Source organism: Chiloscyllium plagiosum, unplaced genomic scaffold (assembly GCF_037043375.1).
Source record: "Chiloscyllium plagiosum isolate Xiang-an unplaced genomic scaffold, Cpla_swu_hap1 HiC_scaffold_25, whole genome shotgun sequence".
Classification (NCBI taxonomy): Eukaryota; Metazoa; Chordata; class Chondrichthyes; order Orectolobiformes; family Hemiscylliidae; genus Chiloscyllium; species Chiloscyllium plagiosum.
In genome coordinates, this window is record NW_028270163.1 from 4,687,784 (window position 1) to 4,707,796 (window position 20,013).

General features: G+C 54.4%; 1 protein-coding gene across 1 annotated transcript in view; it reads left to right on the plus strand.

Moving 5' to 3' along the window:
- The window catches only part of fads6 (fatty acid desaturase 6), a 157,049-nt gene extending 138,581 nt beyond the window's left edge, over positions 1-18,468 (plus strand). The window contains exon 6 of the mRNA XM_088000410.1: positions 18,162-18,468. Within this exon, the coding sequence (XP_087856536.1) occupies positions 18,162-18,311 (150 nt within the window). The 3' untranslated portion in view covers positions 18,312-18,468. The remainder of the gene's footprint in view (positions 1-18,161) is intronic.
- The last annotated feature ends 1,545 nt before the right edge of the window (positions 18,469-20,013 follow it).

Sequence of the window (20,013 nt, forward strand, 5' to 3'; positions counted from 1 at the left end):
TAGTGTGTGAGTGTGGTCGGGGGTTAGTGTGTGAGTGTGATTGGGGGTTAGTATGTGAATGTGATCGGGGGGGTTAGTGTGTGAGTGTGGTCGGGGGGGTTAGTGTGTGAGTGTGATCGGGAGGGTTCATGTGTGAGTGTGATTGGGGGGTTAGTGTGTGAGTGTGATCGGGGGGTTAGTGTGTGAGTGTGGTCGGGGGGTTAGTGTGTGAGTGTGATCAGGGGGGTTAGTGTGTGAGTGTGGTCGGGGGTTAGTGTGTGAGTGTGATTGGGGGTTAGTATGTGAATGTGATCGGGGGGGTTAGTGTGTGAGTGTGATCAGGGGGGTTAGTGTGTGAGTGTGATCAGGGTGGTTAGTGTGTCAGTGTGATCAGGGGGGTTAGTGTGTGAGTGTGATCGGGGGGTTAGTGTGTGAGTGTGACCGGGGGGTTAGTGTGTGAGTGTGGTCGGGGGGGTTAGTGTGTGAGTGTGATCGGGGGGGTTAGTGTGTGAGTGTGATCGGGGTGGTTAGTGTGTGAGTGTGATCAGGGGGGTTAGTGTGTGAGTGTGGTCGGGGGGGTTAGTGTGTGTGTGTGATCGGGAGGGTTCATGTGTGATTGGGGGGTTAGTGTGTGAGTGTGATCGGGGGGTTAGTGTGTGAGTGTGATCGGGGTTAGTGTGTGAGTGTGGTCGGGGGTTAGTGTGTGAGTGTGATTGGGGGTTAGTGTGTGAGTGTGTTCGGGGTTATTAGTGTGTGAGTGTGATTGGGGGGGTTCGTGTGTGAGTGTGATCGGGGGGTTGGTGTGTGAGTGTGATCGGGGGTTAGTGTGTGAGTCAGATCGGGTGTTAGTGTGTGTGTGATCGGGGGAGTTAGTGTGTGAGTGTGATCGGGGGTTAGTGTGTGAGTGTGATCAGGGGTGTTAGTGTGTGAGTGTGATCGGGGTGTTAGTGAGTGAGTGTGATCGGGGGTTAGTGTGTGAGTCAGATCGGGTGTTAGTGTGTGTGTGATCGGGGGAGTTAGTGCGTGAGTGTGATCGTGGGTGTTAGTGTGTGAGTGTGGTCGGGGGGGTTAGTGTGTGAGTGTGGTCGGGGGTTAGTGTGTGAGTGTGATTGGGGGTTAGTGTGTGAGTATGATCGGGGTTATTAGTGTGTGAGTGTGATCGGGGGTGTTAGTGTGTGAGTGTGATCGGGGGGTTGGTGTGTGAATGTGATCGAGGGTTAGTGTGTGAGTGTGATCAGGGGTGTTAGTGTGTGAGTGTGATCGGGGTGTTAGTGTGTGAGTGTGATTGGGGGGTTAGTGTGTGAGTGAGATCGGGTGTTAGTGTGCGAGTGTGATCGGGGGAGTTAGTGTGTGAGTGTGATCGTGGGTGTTAGTGTGTGAGTGTGATCGGGGGTTAGTGTGTGAGTGTGACCGGGGGGTTAGTGTTTGAGTGTGGTCGGCGGGGTTAGTGTGTGAGTGTGACCGGGGGTTAGTGTGTGAGTGTGGTCGGAGTGTTAGTGTGTGAGTGTGATCGGGGGGTTGGTGTGTGAGTGTGAACGGGGGTTAGTGTGTGAGTGTGATCAGGGGTGTTAGTGTGTGAGTGTGATCGGGGTGTTAGTGTGTGAGTGTGATCGGGAGTTAGTGTGTGAGTGAGATCGGGTGTTAGTGTGCGAGTGTGATCGGGGGAGTTAGTGTGTGAGTATGATCGTGGGAGTTAGTGTGTGAGTGTGATCAGGGGGGTTAGTGTGTGAGTGTGACCGGGGGGATTAGTTTGTGAATGTGATCGGGGGGGTTAGTGTATGAGTGTGGTCGGGGGGGTTAGTGTGTGAGTGTGATCGGGGTGTTAGTGTGTGAGTGTGGTCGGGGGGGTTAGTGTGTGAGTCAGATCGGGTGTTAGTGTGTGTGTGATCGGGGGAGTTAGTGTGTGAGTGTGATCGGGGGTTAGTGTTTGAATGTGATCAGGGGTGTTAGTGTGTGAGTGTGATCGGGGTGTTAGTGAGTGAGTGTGATCGGGGGTTAGTGTGTGAGTCAGATCGGGTGTTAGTGTGTGTGTGATCGGGGGAGTTAGTGCGTGAGTGTGATCGTGGGTGTTAGTGTGTGAGTGTGGTCGGGGGGGTTAGTGTGTGAGTGTGGTCGGGGGTTAGTGTGTGAGTGTGATTGGGGGTTAGTGTGTGAGTATGATCGGGGTTATTAGTGTGTGAGTGTGATCGGGGGTGTTAGTGTGTGAGTGTGATCGGGGGGTTGGTGTGTGAATGTGATCGAGGGTTAGTGTGTGAGTGTGATCAGGGGTGTTAGTGTGTGAGTGTGATCGGGGTGTTAGTGTGTGAGTGTGATTGGGGGGTTAGTGTGTGAGTGAGATCGGGTGTTAGTGTGCGAGTGTGATCGGGGGAGTTAGTGTGTGAGTGTGATCGTGGGTGTTAGTGTGTGAGTGTGATCGGGGGTTAGTGTGTGAGTGTGACCGGGGGGTTAGTGTGTGAGTGTGGTCGGCGGGGTTAGTGTGTGAGTGTGACCGGGGGTTAATGTGTGAGTGTGGTCGGGGGGGTTAGTGTGTGAGTGTGATCGGGGTGGTTAGTGTGTGAGTGTGATCAGGGGGGTTAGTGTGTGAGTGTGATCGGGAGGGTTCATGTGTGATTGGGGGGTTAGTGTGTGAGTGTGATCGGGGGGTTAGTGTGTGAGTGTGATCGGGGTTAGTGTGTGAGTGTGGTCGGGGGATTAGTGTGTGAGTGTGATCGGGGGTTAGTGTGTGAGTGTGATCAGGGGGATTAGTGTGTGAGTGTGGTCGCGTGATTAGTGTGTGAATGTGATCCGGGGGTGAGTGTGTGAGTGTGGTCGGGGGTTAGTGTGTGTGTGTGACTGGGTGTTAGTGTGTGAGTGTGGTCGGGGGTTAGTGTGTGTGTGTGCTTGGGGGTTAGTATGTGAATGTGATCGGGGGGGTTAGTGTGTGAGTGTGATCAGGGGGGTTAGTGTGTGAGTGTGATCAGGGTGGTTTTTGTGTCAGTGTGATCAGGGGGGTTAGTGTGTGAGTGTGATCGGTGGGTTTAGTGTGTGAGTGTGATCAGGGGGGTTAGTGTGTGAGTGTGATCAGGGTGGTTTTTGTGTCAGTGTGATCAGGGGGGTTAGTGTGTGAGTGTGATCGGTGGGTTTAGTGTGTGAGTGTGGTCGCGAGTTTAGTGTGTGAGTTTGATTGGGGGGGTTAGTGTGTGAGTGTGGTCGGGGGTGTTAGTGTGTGAGTGTGAGCGGGGGAGTTAGTGTGTGAGTGTGATCGTGGGTGTTAGTGTGTGTGTGTGTTCAGGGGGGTTTGTGTGTGAGTGTAATCGGCGGGTTAGTGTGTGAGTGTGATCAGGGGTGTTAGAGTGTGAGTGTGTTCGGGGGTTAGTGAGTGAGTGTGATCGGGGGGTTAGTGTTTGAGTGTGATCGGGGGTGTTATTGTGTGAGTGTAATCGGGGGGTTAATGTGTGAGTGTGATCAGGGTGTGTTATTGTGTGAGTGTAATCGGGGGTTAGTGTGTGAGTGTGAACAGGGGGGTTAGTGTGTGAGTGTGGTCAGGGGGGGGTTAGTGTGTGAGTGTGATTGGGGGGGGGGTTAGTGTGTGAGTGTGGTCGTAGGGGTTAGTGTGTGAGTGTGACCGGGGGTTAGTGTGTGAGTGTGATTGGGGGTTAGTGTGTGAGTGTGATCGGGGTGGTTAGTGTGTGAGTGTGATTGGGGGTTAGTGTGTGAGTGTGATCGGGGTGGTTAGTGTGTGAATGTGGTCGGGGGGGGTTAGTGTGTGCGTGTTATCGGGGGGCTTCTTGTGTGAGTGTGATCGGGGGTGTTAGTGTGTGAGTGTGATCGGGGGGTTAGTTTGTGAGTGTGATCAGGGGGGTTAGTGTGTGAGCGTGGTCGGGGGGGTTCATGTGTGAGTGTGATTGGGGGTTAGTGTGTGAGTGTGATCAGTGGGTTAGTGTGTGAATGTGATCGGGAGGATAGTGTGTGTGTGTGTGTGATCGGGGGGTTAGTGTGTGAGTGTGGTTGGGGGGGTTCGTGTGTGAGTGTGATTGGGGGTTAGTGTGTGAGTGTGATCAGTGGGTTAGTGTGTGAATGTGATCGGGGGGATAGTGTGTGTGTGTGTGATCGGGGGGTTAGTGTGTGAGTGTAATCGGGGTGGTTAGTGTGTGAGTGTGATCGGGGGTGTTAGTGTCTGAGGTTGATCGGGGGGGTTAGTGTGTGAGTGTGGTCGGGGGGATTAGTTTGTGAATGTGATCGGGGGGGTTAGTGTATGAGTGTGGTCGGGGGGGTTAGTGTGTGAGTGTGATCGGGGGGGTTAGTGTGTGAGTGTGGTCGGGGGGGTTAGTGTGTGAGTGTGGTCGGGGGTTAGTGTGTGAGTGTGATTGGGGGTTAGTGTGTGAGTGTGTTCGGGGTTATTAGTGTGTGAGTGTGATTGGGGGGGTTCGTGTGTGAGTGTGATCGGGGGGTTGGTGTGTGAGTGTGATCGGGGGTTAGTGTGTGAGTCAGATCGGGTGTTAGTGTGTGTGTGATCGGGGGAGTTAGTGTGTGAGTGTGATCGGGGGTTAGTGTGTGAGTGTGATCAGGGGTGTTAGTGTGTGAGTGTGATCGGGGTGTTTGTGAGTGAGTGTGATCGGGGGTTAGTGTGTGAGTCAGATCGGGTGTTAGTGTGTGTGTGATCGGGGGAGTTAGTGTGTGAGTGTGATCGTGGGTGTTAGTGTGTGAGTGTGATCAGGGGGGTTAGTATGTGAGTGTGGTCAGGGGTGTTCGTGTGTGAGTGTGGTCGGGGGTGTTAGTGTGTGAGTGTGACCGGGGGTTAGTGTGTGAGTGTGATTAGGGGTTAGTGTGTGAGTGTGATCGGGGTGGTTAGTGTGTGAGTGTGATCAGGGGGGTTAGTGTGTGAGTGTGGTCGGGGGGGTTAGTGTGTGAGTGTGATCGGGAGGGTTCATGTGTGAGTGTGATTGGGGGTTAGTGTGTGAGTGTGATCGGGGGGTTAGTGTGTGAGTGTGGTCGGGGGTTTAGTGTGTGAGTGTGATCAGGGGGGTTAGTGTGTGAGTGTGGTCGGGGGTTAGTGTGTGAGTGTGATTGGGGGTTAGTATGTGAATGTGATCGGGGGGGTTAGTGTGTGAGTGTGGTCGGGGGGGTTAGTGTGTGAGTGTGATTGGGAGGGTTCATGTGTGAGTGTTATTTGGGTGTTAGTGTGTGAGTGTGATCGGGGGGTTAGTGTGTGAGTGTGGTCGGGGGGTTAGTGTGTGAGTGTGATCAGGGGGGTTAGTGTGTGAGTGTGGTCGGGGGTTAGTGTGTGAGTGTGATTGGGGGTTAGTATGTGAATGTGATCGGGGGGGTTAGTGTGTGAGTGTGATCAGGGGGGTTAGTGTGTGAGTGTGATCAGGGTGGTTAGTGTGTCAGTGTGATCAGGGGGGTTAGTGTGTGAGTGTGATCGGGGGGTTAGTGTGTGAGTGTGACCGGGGGGTTAGTGTGTGAGTGTGGTCGGGGGGGTTAGTGTGTGAGTGTGATCGGGGGGGTTAGTGTGTGAGTGTGATCGGGGTGGTTAGTGTGTGAGTGTGATCAGGGGGGTTAGTGTGTGAGTGTGGTCGGGGGGGTTAGTGTGTGTGTGTGATCGGGAGGGTTCATGTGTGATTGGGGGGTTAGTGTGTGAGTGTGATCGGGGGGTTAGTGTGTGAGTGTGATCGGGGTTAGTGTGTGAGTGTGGTCGGGGGTTAGTGTGTGAGTGTGATTGGGGGTTAGTGTGTGAGTGTGTTCGGGGTTATTAGTGTGTGAGTGTGATTGGGGGGGTTCGTGTGTGAGTGTGATCGGGGAGTTGGTGTGTGAGTGTGATCGGGGGTTAGTGTGTGAGTCAGATCGGGTGTTAGTGTGTGTGTGATCGGGGGAGTTAGTGTGTGAGTGTGATCGGGGGTTAGTGTGTGAGTGTGATCAGGGGTGTTAGTGTGTGAGTGTGATCGGGGTGTTTGTGAGTGAGTGTGATCGGGGGTTAGTGTGTGAGTCAGATCGGGTGTTAGTGTGTGTGTGATCGGGGGAGTTAGTGTGTGAGTGTGATCGTGGGTGTTAGTGTGTGAGTGTGATCAGGGGGGTTAGTATGTGAGTGTGGTCAGGGGTGTTCGTGTGTGAGTGTGGTCGGGGGTGTTAGTGTGTGAGTGTGACCGGGGGTTAGTGTGTGAGTGTGATTAGGGGTTAGTGTGTGAGTGTGATCGGGGTGGTTAGTGTGTGAGTGTGATCAGGGGGGTTAGTGTGTGAGTGTGGTCGGGGGGGTTAGTGTGTGAGTGTGATCGGGAGGGTTCATGTGTGAGTGTGATTGGGGGTTAGTGTGTGAGTGTGATCGTGGGGTTAGTGTGTGAGTGTGGTCGGGGGTTTAGTGTGTGAGTGTGATCAGGGGGGTTAGTGTGTGAGTGTGGTCGGGGGTTAGTGTGTGAGTGTGATTGGGGGTTAGTATGTGAATGTGATCGGGGGGGTTAGTGTGTGAGTGTGGTCGGGGGGGTTAGTGTGTGAGTGTGATCGGGAGGGTTCATGTGTGAGTGTGATTGGGGGGTTAGTGTGTGAGTGTGATCGGGGGGTTAGTGTGTGAGTGTGGTCGGGGGGTTAGTGTGTGAGTGTGATCAGGGGGGTTAGTGTGTGAGTGTGGTCGGGGGTTAGTGTGTGAGTGTGATTGGGGGTTAGTATGTGAATGTGATCGGGGGGGTTAGTGTGTGAGTGTGATCAGGGGGGTTAGTGTGTGAGTGTGATCAGGGTGGTTAGTGTGTCAGTGTGATCAGGGGGGTTAGTGTGTGAGTGTGATCGGGGGGTTAGTGTGTGAGTGTGACCGGGGGGTTAGTGTGTGAGTGTGGTCGGGGGGGTTAGTGTGTGAGTGTGATCGGGGGGGTTAGTGTGTGAGTGTGATCGGGGTGGTTAGTGTGTGAGTGTGATCAGGGGGGTTAGTGTGTGAGTGTGGTCGGGGGGGTTAGTGTATGTGTGTGATCGGGAGGGTTCATGTGTGATTGGGGGGTTAGTGTGTGAGTGTGATCGGGGGGTTAGTGTGTGAGTGTGATCGGGGTTAGTGTGTGAGTGTGGTCGGGGGATTAGTGTGTGAGTGTGATCGGGGGTTAGTGTGTGAGTGTGATCAGGGGGATTAGTGTGTGAGTGTGGTCGCGTGATTAGTGTGTGAATGTGATCGGGGGGTGAGTGTGTGAGTGTGGTCGGGGGTTTAGTGTGTGAGTGTGACTAGGGGTTAGTGTGTGAGTGTGGTCGGGGGTTAGTGTGTTTGTGTGATTGGGGGTTAGTATGTGAATGTGATCGGGGGGGTTAGTGTGTGAGTGTGATCAGGGGGGTTAGTGTGTGAGTGTGATCAGGGTGGTTAGTGTGTCAGTGTGATCAGGGGGGTTAGTGTGTGAGTGTGATCGGTGGGTTTAGTGTGTGAGTGTGGTCGCGAGTTTAGTGTGTGAGTTTGATTGGGGGGGTTAGTGTGTGAGTGTGGTCGGGGGTGTTAGTGTGTGAGTGTGAGCGGGGGAGTTAGTGTGTGAGTGTGATCGTGGGTGTTAGTGTGTGTGTGTGTTCAGGGGGGTTTGTGTGTGAGTGTAATCGGCGGGTTAGCGTGTGAGTGTGATCAGGGGTGTTAGAGTGTGAGTGTGTTCGGGGGTTAGTGAGTGAGTGTGATTGGGGCGTTAGTTTTTGAGTGTGATCAGGGGTGTTATTGTGTGAGTGTAATCGGGGGGTTAGTGTGTGAGTGTGATCGGGGTTTAGTGTGTGAGTGTGGTCGGGGGGGTTAGTGTGTGAGTGTGATCGGGAGGGTTCATGTGTGAGTGTGATTGGGGGGTTAGTGTGTGAGTGTGATCGGGGTTAGTGTGTGAGTGTGGTCGGGGGATTAGTGTGTGAGTGTGATCGGGGGTGGTTAGTTTGTAAGTGTGATCAGGGGGATTAGTGTGTGAGTGTGGTCGCGTGATTAGTGTGTGAATGTGATCGGGGGGTGAGTGCGTGAGTGTGGTCGGGGGGTTAGTGTGTGAGTGTGATCAGGGGGGTTAGTGTGTGAGTGTGGTCGGGGGTTAGTGTGTGAGTGTGATTGGGGGTTAGTATGTGAATGTGATCGGGGGGGGGTTAGTGTGTGAGTGTGATCAGGGGGGTTAGTGTGTGAGTGTGATCGGGGGTTAGTGTGTGAGTGAGATCGGGTGTTAGTGTGCGAGTGTGATCGGGGGAGTTAGTGTGTGAGTGTGATCGTGGGTGTTAGTTTGTGAGTGTGACCGGGGGGGGTTAGTTTGTGAGTGTGGTCGGGGGGGTTAGTGTGTGAGTGTGACCGGGGGTTAGTGTGTGAGTGTGGTGGGGGGGGTTAGTGTGTGAGTGTGATCGGGGTGGTTAGTGTGTGAGTGTGATCAGGGGGGTTAGTGTGTGAGTGTGGTCGGGGGGTTATTGTGTGTGTGTGATCGGGGGGGTTAGTGTGTGAGTGTGATCAGGGTGGTTAGTGTGTCAGTGTGATCAGGGGGGTTAGTGTGTGAGTGTGATCAGGGTGGTTAGTGTGTCAGTGTGATCAGGGGGGTTAGTGTGTGAGTGTGATCGGGGGGTTAGTGTGTGAGTGTGACCGGGGGGTTAGTGTGTGAGTGTGGTCGGGGGGGTTAGTGTGTGAGTGTGATCGGGGGGGTTAGTGTGTGAGTGTGATCGGGGTGGTTAGTGTGTGAGTGTGATCAGGGGGGTTAGTGTGTGAGTGTGGTCGGGGGGGTTAGTGTGTGTGTGTGATCGGGAGGGTTCATGTGTGATTGGGGGGTTAGTGTGTGAGTGTGATCGGGGGGTTAGTGTGTGAGTGTGATCGGGGTTAGTGTGTGAGTGTGGTCGGGGGTTAGTGTGTGAGTGTGATTGGGGGTTAGTGTGTGAGTGTGTTCGGGGTTATTAGTGTGTGAGTGTGATTGGGGGGGTTCGTGTGTGAGTGTGATCGGGGAGTTGGTGTGTGAGTGTGGTCGGGGGTTTAGTGTGTGAGTTTGATCAGGGGGGTTAGTGTGTGAGTGTGGTCAGGGGGGTTAGTGTGTGAGTGTGATCAGGGGGATTAGTGTGTGAGTGTGGTCGCGTGATTAGTGTGTGAATGTGATCGGGGGTGAGTGTGTGAGTGTGGTCGGGGGTTTAGTGTGTGAGTTTGACTGGGGGTTAGTGTGTGAGTGTGGTCGGAGGTTAGTGTGTGAGTGTGATTGGGGGTTAGTATGTGAATGTGATCGGGGGGGTTAGTGTGTGAGTGTGATCAGGGGGGTTAGTGTGTGAGTGTGATCAGGGTGGTTAGTGTGTGAGTGTGATCAGGGGGGTTAGTGTGTGAGTGTGATCAGGGTGGTTAGTGTGTCAGTGTGATCAGGGGGGTTAGTGTGTGAGTGTGATCGGGGGGTTAGTGTGTGAGTGTGACCGGGGGGTTAGTGTGTGAGTGTGGTCGGGGGGGTTAGTGTGTGAGTGTGATCGGGGGGGTTAGTGTGTGAGTGTGATCGGGGTGGTTAGTGTGTGAGTGTGATCAGGGGGGTTAGTGTGTGAGTGTGGTCGGGGGGGTTAGTGTGTGTGTGTGATCGGGAGGGTTCATGTGTGATTGGGGGGTTAGTGTGTGAGTGTGATCGGGGGGTTAGTGTGTGAGTGTGATCGGGGTTAGTGTGTGAGTGTGGTCGGGGGTTAGTGTGTGAGTGTGATTGGGGGTTAGTGTGTGAGTGTGTTCGGGGTTATTAGTGTGTGAGTGTGATTGGGGGGGTTCGTGTGTGAGTGTGATCGGGGAGTTGGTGTGTGAGTGTGATCGGGGGTTAGTGTGTGAGTCAGATCGGGTGTTAGTGTGTGTGTGATCGGGGGAGTTAGTGTGTGAGTGTGATCGGGGGTTAGTGTGTGAGTGTGATCAGGGGTGTTAGTGTGTGAGTGTGATCGGGGTGTTTGTGAGTGAGTGTGATCGGGGGTTAGTGTGTGAGTCAGATCGGGTGTTAGTGTGTGTGTGATCGGGGGAGTTAGTGTGTGAGTGTGATCGTGGGTGTTAGTGTGTGAGTGTGATCAGGGGGGTTAGTATGTGAGTGTGGTCAGGGGTGTTCGTGTGTGAGTGTGGTCGGGGGTGTTAGTGTGTGAGTGTGACCGGGGGTTAGTGTGTGAGTGTGATTAGGGGTTAGTGTGTGAGTGTGATCGGGGTGGTTAGTGTGTGAGTGTGATCAGGGGGGTTAGTGTGTGAGTGTGGTCGGGGGGGTTAGTGTGTGAGTGTGATCGGGAGGGTTCATGTGTGAGTGTGATTGGGGGTTAGTGTGTGAGTGTGATCGTGGGGTTAGTGTGTGAGTGTGGTCGGGGGTTTAGTGTGTGAGTGTGATCAGGGGGGTTAGTGTGTGAGTGTGGTCGGGGGTTAGTGTGTGAGTGTGATTGGGGGTTAGTATGTGAATGTGATCGGGGGGGTTAGTGTGTGAGTGTGGTCGGGGGGGTTAGTGTGTGAGTGTGATCGGGAGGGTTCATGTGTGAGTGTGATTGGGGGGTTAGTGTGTGAGTGTGATCGGGGGGTTAGTGTGTGAGTGTGGTCGGGGGGTTAGTGTGTGAGTGTGATCAGGGGGGTTAGTGTGTGAGTGTGGTCGGGGGTTAGTGTGTGAGTGTGATTGGGGGTTAGTATGTGAATGTGATCGGGGGGGTTAGTGTGTGAGTGTGATCAGGGGGGTTAGTGTGTGAGTGTGATCAGGGTGGTTAGTGTGTCAGTGTGATCAGGGGGGTTAGTGTGTGAGTGTGATCGGGGGGTTAGTGTGTGAGTGTGACCGGGGGGTTAGTGTGTGAGTGTGGTCGGGGGGGTTAGTGTGTGAGTGTGATCGGGGGGGTTAGTGTGTGAGTGTGATCGGGGTGGTTAGTGTGTGAGTGTGATCAGGGGGGTTAGTGTGTGAGTGTGGTCGGGGGGGTTAGTGTATGTGTGTGATCGGGAGGGTTCATGTGTGATTGGGGGGTTAGTGTGTGAGTGTGATCGGGGGGTTAGTGTGTGAGTGTGATCGGGGTTAGTGTGTGAGTGTGGTCGGGGGATTAGTGTGTGAGTGTGATCGGGGGTTAGTGTGTGAGTGTGATCAGGGGGATTAGTGTGTGAGTGTGGTCGCGTGATTAGTGTGTGAATGTGATCGGGGGGTGAGTGTGTGAGTGTGGTCGGGGGTTTAGTGTGTGAGTGTGACTAGGGGTTAGTGTGTGAGTGTGGTCGGGGGTTAGTGTGTTTGTGTGATTGGGGGTTAGTATGTGAATGTGATCGGGGGGGTTAGTGTGTGAGTGTGATCAGGGGGGTTAGTGTGTGAGTGTGATCAGGGTGGTTAGTGTGTCAGTGTGATCAGGGGGGTTAGTGTGTGAGTGTGATCGGTGGGTTTAGTGTGTGAGTGTGGTCGCGAGTTTAGTGTGTGAGTTTGATTGGGGGGGTTAGTGTGTGAGTGTGGTCGGGGGTGTTAGTGTGTGAGTGTGAGCGGGGGAGTTAGTGTGTGAGTGTGATCGTGGGTGTTAGTGTGTGTGTGTGTTCAGGGGGGTTTGTGTGTGAGTGTAATCGGCGGGTTAGCGTGTGAGTGTGATCAGGGGTGTTAGAGTGTGAGTGTGTTCGGGGGTTAGTGAGTGAGTGTGATTGGGGCGTTAGTTTTTGAGTGTGATCAGGGGTGTTATTGTGTGAGTGTAATCGGGGGGTTAGTGTGTGAGTGTGATCGGGGTTTAGTGTGTGAGTGTGGTCGGGGGGGTTAGTGTGTGAGTGTGATCGGGAGGGTTCATGTGTGAGTGTGATTGGGGGGTTAGTGTGTGAGTGTGATCGGGGTTAGTGTGTGAGTGTGGTCGGGGGATTAGTGTGTGAGTGTGATCGGGGGTGGTTAGTTTGTAAGTGTGATCAGGGGGATTAGTGTGTGAGTGTGGTCGCGTGATTAGTGTGTGAATGTGATCGGGGGGTGAGTGCGTGAGTGTGGTCGGGGGGTTAGTGTGTGAGTGTGATCAGGGGGGTTAGTGTGTGAGTGTGGTCGGGGGTTAGTGTGTGAGTGTGATTGGGGGTTAGTATGTGAATGTGATCGGGGGGGGGTTAGTGTGTGAGTGTGATCAGGGGGGTTAGTGTGTGAGTGTGATCGGGGGTTAGTGTGTGAGTGAGATCGGGTGTTAGTGTGCGAGTGTGATCGGGGGAGTTAGTGTGTGAGTGTGATCGTGGGTGTTAGTTTGTGAGTGTGACCGGGGGGGGTTAGTTTGTGAGTGTGGTCGGGGGGGTTAGTGTGTGAGTGTGACCGGGGGTTAGTGTGTGAGTGTGGTGGGGGGGGTTAGTGTGTGAGTGTGATCGGGGTGGTTAGTGTGTGAGTGTGATCAGGGGGGTTAGTGTGTGAGTGTGGTCGGGGGGTTATTGTGTGTGTGTGATCGGGGGGGTTAGTGTGTGAGTGTGATCAGGGTGGTTAGTGTGTCAGTGTGATCAGGGGGGTTAGTGTGTGAGTGTGATCAGGGTGGTTAGTGTGTCAGTGTGATCAGGGGGGTTAGTGTGTGAGTGTGATCGGGGGGTTAGTGTGTGAGTGTGACCGGGGGGTTAGTGTGTGAGTGTGGTCGGGGGGGTTAGTGTGTGAGTGTGATCGGGGGGGTTAGTGTGTGAGTGTGATCGGGGTGGTTAGTGTGTGAGTGTGATCAGGGGGGTTAGTGTGTGAGTGTGGTCGGGGGGGTTAGTGTGTGTGTGTGATCGGGAGGGTTCATGTGTGATTGGGGGGTTAGTGTGTGAGTGTGATCGGGGGGTTAGTGTGTGAGTGTGATCGGGGTTAGTGTGTGAGTGTGGTCGGGGGTTAGTGTGTGAGTGTGATTGGGGGTTAGTGTGTGAGTGTGTTCGGGGTTATTAGTGTGTGAGTGTGATTGGGGGGGTTCGTGTGTGAGTGTGATCGGGGAGTTGGTGTGTGAGTGTGGTCGGGGGTTTAGTGTGTGAGTTTGATCAGGGGGGTTAGTGTGTGAGTGTGGTCAGGGGGGTTAGTGTGTGAGTGTGATCAGGGGGATTAGTGTGTGAGTGTGGTCGCGTGATTAGTGTGTGAATGTGATCGGGGGTGAGTGTGTGAGTGTGGTCGGGGGTTTAGTGTGTGAGTTTGACTGGGGGTTAGTGTGTGAGTGTGGTCGGAGGTTAGTGTGTGAGTGTGATTGGGGGTTAGTATGTGAATGTGATCGGGGGGGTTAGTGTGTGAGTGTGATCAGGGGGGTTAGTGTGTGAGTGTGATCAGGGTGGTTAGTGTGTGAGTGTGATCAGGGGGGTTAGTGTGTGAGTGTGATCAGGGTGGTTAGTGTGTCAGTGTGATCAGGGGGGTTAGTGTGTGAGTGTGATCGGGGGGTTAGTGTGTGAGTGTGACCGGGGGGTTAGTGTGTGAGTGTGGTCGGGGGGGTTAGTGTGTGAGTGTGATCGGGGGGGTTAGTGTGTGAGTGTGATCGGGGTGGTTAGTGTGTGAGTGTGATCAGGGGGGTTAGTGTGTGAGTGTGGTCGGGGGGGTTAGTGTGTGTGTGTGATCGGGAGGGTTCATGTGTGATTGGGGGGTTAGTGTGTGAGTGTGATCGGGGGGTTAGTGTGTGAGTGTGATCGGGGTTAGTGTGTGAGTGTGGTCGGGGGTTAGTGTGTGAGTGTGATTGGGGGTTAGTGTGTGAGTGTGTTCGGGGTTATTAGTGTGTGAGTGTGATTGGGGGGGTTCGTGTGTGAGTGTGATCGGGGAGTTGGTGTGTGAGTGTGATCGGGGGTTAGTGTGTGAGTCAGATCGGGTGTTAGTGTGTGTGTGATCGGGGGAGTTAGTGTGTGAGTGTGATCGGGGGTTAGTGTGTGAGTGTGATCAGGGGTGTTAGTGTGTGAGTGTGATCGGGGTGTTTGTGAGTGAGTGTGATCGGGGGTTAGTGTGTGAGTCAGATCGGGTGTTAGTGTGTGTGTGATCGGGGGAGTTAGTGTGTGAGTGTGATCGTGGGTGTTAGTGTGTGAGTGTGATCAGGGGGGTTAGTATGTGAGTGTGGTCAGGGGTGTTCGTGTGTGAGTGTGGTCGGGGGTGTTAGTGTGTGAGTGTGACCGGGGGTTAGTGTGTGAGTGTGATTAGGGGTTAGTGTGTGAGTGTGATCGGGGTGGTTAGTGTGTGAGTGTGATCAGGGGGGTTAGTGTGTGAGTGTGGTCGGGGGGGTTAGTGTGTGAGTGTGATCGGGAGGGTTCATGTGTGAGTGTGATTGGGGGTTAGTGTGTGAGTGTGATCGTGGGGTTAGTGTGTGAGTGTGGTCGGGGGTTTAGTGTGTGAGTGTGATCAGGGGGGTTAGTGTGTGAGTGTGGTCGGGGGTTAGTGTGTGAGTGTGATTGGGGGTTAGTATGTGAATGTGATCGGGGGGGTTAGTGTGTGAGTGTGGTCGGGGGGGTTAGTGTGTGAGTGTGATCGGGAGGGTTCATGTGTGAGTGTGATTGGGGGGTTAGTGTGTGAGTGTGATCGGGGGGTTAGTGTGTGAGTGTGGTCGGGGGGTTAGTGTGTGAGTGTGATCAGGGGGGTTAGTGTGTGAGTGTGGTCGGGGGTTAGTGTGTGAGTGTGATTGGGGGTTAGTATGTGAATGTGATCGGGGGGGTTAGTGTGTGAGTGTGATCAGGGGGGTTAGTGTGTGAGTGTGATCAGGGTGGTTAGTGTGTCAGTGTGATCAGGGGGGTTAGTGTGTGAGTGTGATCGGGGGGTTAGTGTGTGAGTGTGACCGGGGGGTTAGTGTGTGAGTGTGGTCGGGGGGGTTAGTGTGTGAGTGTGATCGGGGGGGTTAGTGTGTGAGTGTGATCGGGGTGGTTAGTGTGTGAGTGTGATCAGGGGGGTTAGTGTGTGAGTGTGGTCGGGGGGGTTAGTGTATGTGTGTGATCGGGAGGGTTCATGTGTGATTGGGGGGTTAGTGTGTGAGTGTGATCGGGGGGTTAGTGTGTGAGTGTGATCGGGGTTAGTGTGTGAGTGTGGTCGGGGGATTAGTGTGTGAGTGTGATCGGGGGTTAGTGTGTGAGTGTGATCAGGGGGATTAGTGTGTGAGTGTGGTCGCGTGATTAGTGTGTGAATGTGATCGGGGGGTGAGTGTGTGAGTGTGGTCGGGGGTTTAGTGTGTGAGTGTGACTAGGGGTTAGTGTGTGAGTGTGGTCGGGGGTTAGTGTGTTTGTGTGATTGGGGGTTAGTATGTGAATGTGATCGGGGGGGTTAGTGTGTGAGTGTGATCAGGGGGGTTAGTGTGTGAGTGTGATCAGGGTGGTTAGTGTGTCAGTGTGATCAGGGGGGTTAGTGTGTGAGTGTGATCGGTGGGTTTAGTGTGTGAGTGTGGTCGCGAGTTTAGTGTGTGAGTTTGATTGGGGGGGTTAGTGTGTGAGTGTGGTCGGGGGTGTTAGTGTGTGAGTGTGAGCGGGGGAGTTAGTGTGTGAGTGTGATCGTGGGTGTTAGTGTGTGTGTGTGTTCAGGGGGGTTTGTGTGTGAGTGTAATCGGCGGGTTAGCGTGTGAGTGTGATCAGGGGTGTTAGAGTGTGAGTGTGTTCGGGGGTTAGTGAGTGAGTGTGATTGGGGCGTTAGTTTTTGAGTGTGATCAGGGGTGTTATTGTGTGAGTGTAATCGGGGGGTTAGTGTGTGAGTGTGATCGGGGTTTAGTGTGTGAGTGTGGTCGGGGGGGTTAGTGTGTGAGTGTGATCGGGAGGGTTCATGTGTGAGTGTGATTGGGGGGTTAGTGTGTGAGTGTGATCGGGGTTAGTGTGTGAGTGTGGTCGGGGGATTAGTGTGTGAGTGTGATCGGGGGTGGTTAGTTTGTAAGTGTGATCAGGGGGATTAGTGTGTGAGTGTGGTCGCGTGATTAGTGTGTGAATGTGATCGGGGGGTGAGTGCGTGAGTGTGGTCGGGGGGTTAGTGTGTGAGTGTGATCAGGGGGGTTAGTGTGTGAGTGTGGTCGGGGGTTAGTGTGTGAGTGTGATTGGGGGTTAGTATGTGAATGTGATCGGGGGGGGGTTAGTGTGTGAGTGTGATCAGGGGGGTTAGTGTGTGAGTGTGATCGGGGGTTAGTGTGTGAGTGAGATCGGGTGTTAGTGTGCGAGTGTGATCGGGGGAGTTAGTGTGTGAGTGTGATCGTGGGTGTTAGTTTGTGAGTGTGACCGGGGGGGGTTAGTTTGTGAGTGTGGTCGGGGGGGTTAGTGTGTGAGTGTGACCGGGGGTTAGTGTGTGAGTGTGGTGGGGGGGGTTAGTGTGTGAGTGTGATCGGGGTGGTTAGTGTGTGAGTGTGATCAGGGGGGTTAGTGTGTGAGTGTGGTCGGGGGGTTATTGTGTGTGTGTGATCGGGAGGGTTCATGTGTGATTGGGGGGTTCGTGTGTGAGTGTGGTCGGGGGTTTAGTGTGTGAGTTTGATCAGGGGGGTTAGTGTGTGAGTGTGGTCAGGGGGGTTAGTGTGTGAGTGTGATCAGGGGGATTAGTGTGTGAGTGTGGTCGCGTGATTAGTGTGTGAATGTGATCGGGGGTGAGTGTGTGAGTGTGGTCGGGGGTTTAGTGTGTGAGTTTGACTGGGGGTTAGTGTGTGAGTGTGGTCGGAGGTTAGTGTGTGAGTGTGATTGGGGGTTAGTATGTGAATGTGATCGGGGGGGTTAGTGTGTGAGTGTGATCAGGGGGGTTAGTGTGTGAGTGTGATCAGGGTGGTTAGTGTGTCAGTGTGATCAGGGGGGTTAGTGTGTGAGTGTGATCGGGGGATTTAGTGTGTGAGTGTGGTCGCGAGTTTAGTGTGTGAGTTTGATTGGGGGAGTTAGTGTGTGAGTGTGGTCGGGAGTGTTAGTGTGTGAGTGTGAGCGGGGGTGTTAGTGTGTGAGTGTGATCGTGGGTGTTAGTGTGTGTGTGTTCGGGGGGTTAGTGTGTGAGTGTAATCGGCGGGTTAGTGTGTGAGTGTGATCAGGGGTGTTAGAGTGTGAGTGTGTTCGGGGGTTAGTGAGTGAGTGTGATCGGGGGGTTAGTGTTTGAGTGTGATCGGGGGTGTTATTGTGTGAGTGTAATCGGGGGGTTAATGTGTGAGTGTGATCAGGGTGTGTTATTGTGTGAGTGTAATCGGGGGTTAGTGTGTGAGTGTGAACAGGGGGGTTAGTGTGTGAGTGTGATCGGGGTGGTTAGTGTGTGAGTGTGGTCGGGAGGGGTTAGTGTGTGCGTGTTATCGGGGGGGTTCGTGTGTGAGTGTGATCGGGGGGGTTAGTGTGTGAGTGTGATCGGGGGTTAGTGTGTGATTGTGATCGGGGGTTAGTGTGTGAGTGTGGTCGGGGGTTAGTGTGTGAGTGTGATCAGGGGGGTTAGTGTGTGAGTGTGGTCGGGGGGGTTAGTGTGTGAGTGTGGTCGGGGGGGTTAGTGTGTGAGTGTGGTCGGTGGGTTAGTGTGTGAGTGTGATCGGGGGGGTTAGTGTGTGAGTGTGGTCGGTGGGTTAGTGTGTGAGTGTGATCGGGGGGGTTAGTGTGTGAGTGTGGTCGGGGGTTAGTGTGTGAGTGTGATCGGGGGGGTTAGTGTGTGAGTGTGGTCGGGGGGGTTAGTGTGTGAGTGTGGTCGGTGGGTTAGTGTGTGAGTGTGATCGGGGGTTAGTGTGTGAGTGTGGTCGGGGGTTAGTGTGTGAGTGTGTTCGGGGGTTAGTGTGTGAGTGTGGTCGGTGGGTTAGTGTGTGAGTGTGGTCGGTGGGTTAGTATGTGAGTGTGGTCGGTGGGTTAGTGTGTGAGTGTGGTCGGGGGTTAGTGTGTGAGTGCGGTCGGAGGGGTTAGTGTGTGTGTGGTCGGAGGGGTTAGTGTGTGAGTGTGATCGGGGGTTAGTGTGTGAGTGTGATCGGGGGTTAGTGTGTGAGTGCGGTCGGAGGGGTTAGTGTGTGAGTGTGATCGGGGGTTAGTGTGTGAGTGCGGTCGGAGGGGTTAGTGTGTGAGTGTGATCGGGGGTTAGTGTGTGATTGTGATCGGGGGTTAGTGTGTGAGTGTGGTCGGGGGTTAGTGTGTGAGTGTGATCGGGGGGGTTAGTGTGTGAGTGTGGTCGGGGGGGTTAGTGTGTGAGTGTGGTCGGTGGGTTAGTGTGTGAGTGTGATCGGGGGGGTTAGTGTGTGAGTGTGGTCGGTGGGTTAGTGTGTGAGTGTGATCGGGGGGGTTAGTGTGTGAGTGTGATCGGGGGTTAGTGTGTGATTGTGATCGGGGGTTAGTGTGTGAATGTGATCGGGGTGGTTAGTGTGTGAGTGTGATCGGGGGTTAGTGTGTGATTGTGATCGGGGGTTAGTGTGTGAATGTGATCGGGGGTTAGTGTGTGAGTGTGATCGGGTGACGACTGTCCTGTTCTCACTTACAGGTGAAGCCGATTGTATCAAACTACTTTAAGCAACACAACATCCCGTACAATGAGGAGAGCTACCTGTCCCGCCTTCGCCTGTTCATTGACAAGTACCAGCAGCTGATGGTTGATGCGCCCTGTCTGACTGAGTTAGTTGGCATTCAGTGAGACACCTTCACTGGGTCCACTCCCCTCAATATTCCACAACCAGCTGACCACCACAACAACACTGACGCTCACCGAATTCATTCATGGGAGCGACAGCGTGTACAATGTGGCATTTACAAAATCATTTATTGGGAATTACAAAACATTTTAACAAAGAGTTATCGAACTGGTTAATGGGGAAAGGGTCGTAAGGGACTGCACGTGGTGAACGCACCCACATCAGAGTCAGAAGGACATCCCCCTCCACTTGTAGGCTGATCCTCCAAGGAAATAGTAAGGGGGTGTTGCACTGTCACAGGGTCAGTGCTGAGGGAGTGCTGCACTGTCAGAGGGTCAGTGCTGAGGGAGTGCTGCACTGTCAGAGGGTCAGTACTGAGGGAGTGCTGCACTGTCAGAGGGTCAGTACTGAGGGAGTGCTGCACTGTCAGAGGGTCAGTACTGAGGGAGTGCCGCACTGTCAGAGGGTCAGTGCTGAGGGAGTGCCGCACTGTCAGAGGGTCAGTGCTGAGGGAGTGCCGCACTGTCAGAGGATCCGTACTGAGGGAGTGCTGCACTGTCAGAGGGTCAGTACTGAGGGAGTGCTGCACTGTCAGAGGGTCAGTACTGAGGGAGTGCCACACTGTCAGAGGGTCAGTACTGAGGGAGTGCCGCACTGTCAGAGGGTCAGTACTGAGGGAGTGCTGCACTGTCTATGTTTCAGTTGCACTCCGAGGGGTTTGGGGTGTGAGTTTGATGAGGGTTGCGCCCTGTGACTTGGCCAACCTTTCTCACCCCGATGTAATGGGTGATGTGGCCATTGGTACCAAGGCTGCCCTTGGAGCTTCCTGTGCACAACTGGCTGTCTTTTTCACCGCTTGACAACAGTGACCTCACTCTCCTTCATGCTTCATTGGTGTTTACTGCTCGATGGACCAGCTGGTGGAAGTGTCGGGCACTATGGAAATGCAGCTCAGTGCAGAGAGCCGAGGCCGTGTTGGTGCCGGAGCGAGAGTGACCAGCCCACTGGCTGTCCAGTGATGGGCTTCAGTCACTTCCACCTTGAGGCACTGGTTTGAGAGATGCCCAGGGATCAAGTGAGGTCAGATTGCTGAGCGCCCCTCCCCAGGGCGTGAGCTGGGGGTCAGACTGAGGGGCAAGAGAGAATTGCGACCCCTTACCAGCCTCAGCACACTGGAGAAAGGCCACTGCGTTGTGCCCGGGATGTCTGTGGCAGCCAGAGCAATGGGCACAGTTTCCTCGAGGACAGGTTTGGGAACAGCAGCCTGGGCCCCATCACAGCCCAAAGGCAGGGCCCCCCGGCTCAGCAGCTCGGCTGCAGGTAGAAGGAGGGGAGGGGGGCTGTGGGAATAAGAGAACCCCTCCCAACTCCGATCTCAGCTCACAGGCACACCCCCGGTCACTGCCCCGGTCACTCCCCCGATCACTCCCCTGGCCACCCGCCCGATCACTCCCGCGGTCACTCCCTTGGACACTCCCCCGGTCACTCCCTCGGTCACTCCCCCGGTCACTCCCCCGGTCACTCTCCCAGACACTCCCCCGGTCATTCCCCCGGTCACTCCCCCGGCACTCCCACGGTCACTCCCTCGGTCACGCCCCCAGACACTCCCTCGGTCACTCCTACGGTCACTCCCCCAGACACTCCCTCGGTCACTTCCCCGGTCACTCCCCCGGTCACTCCCCCGGTCACTCTCCCGGTCACTCC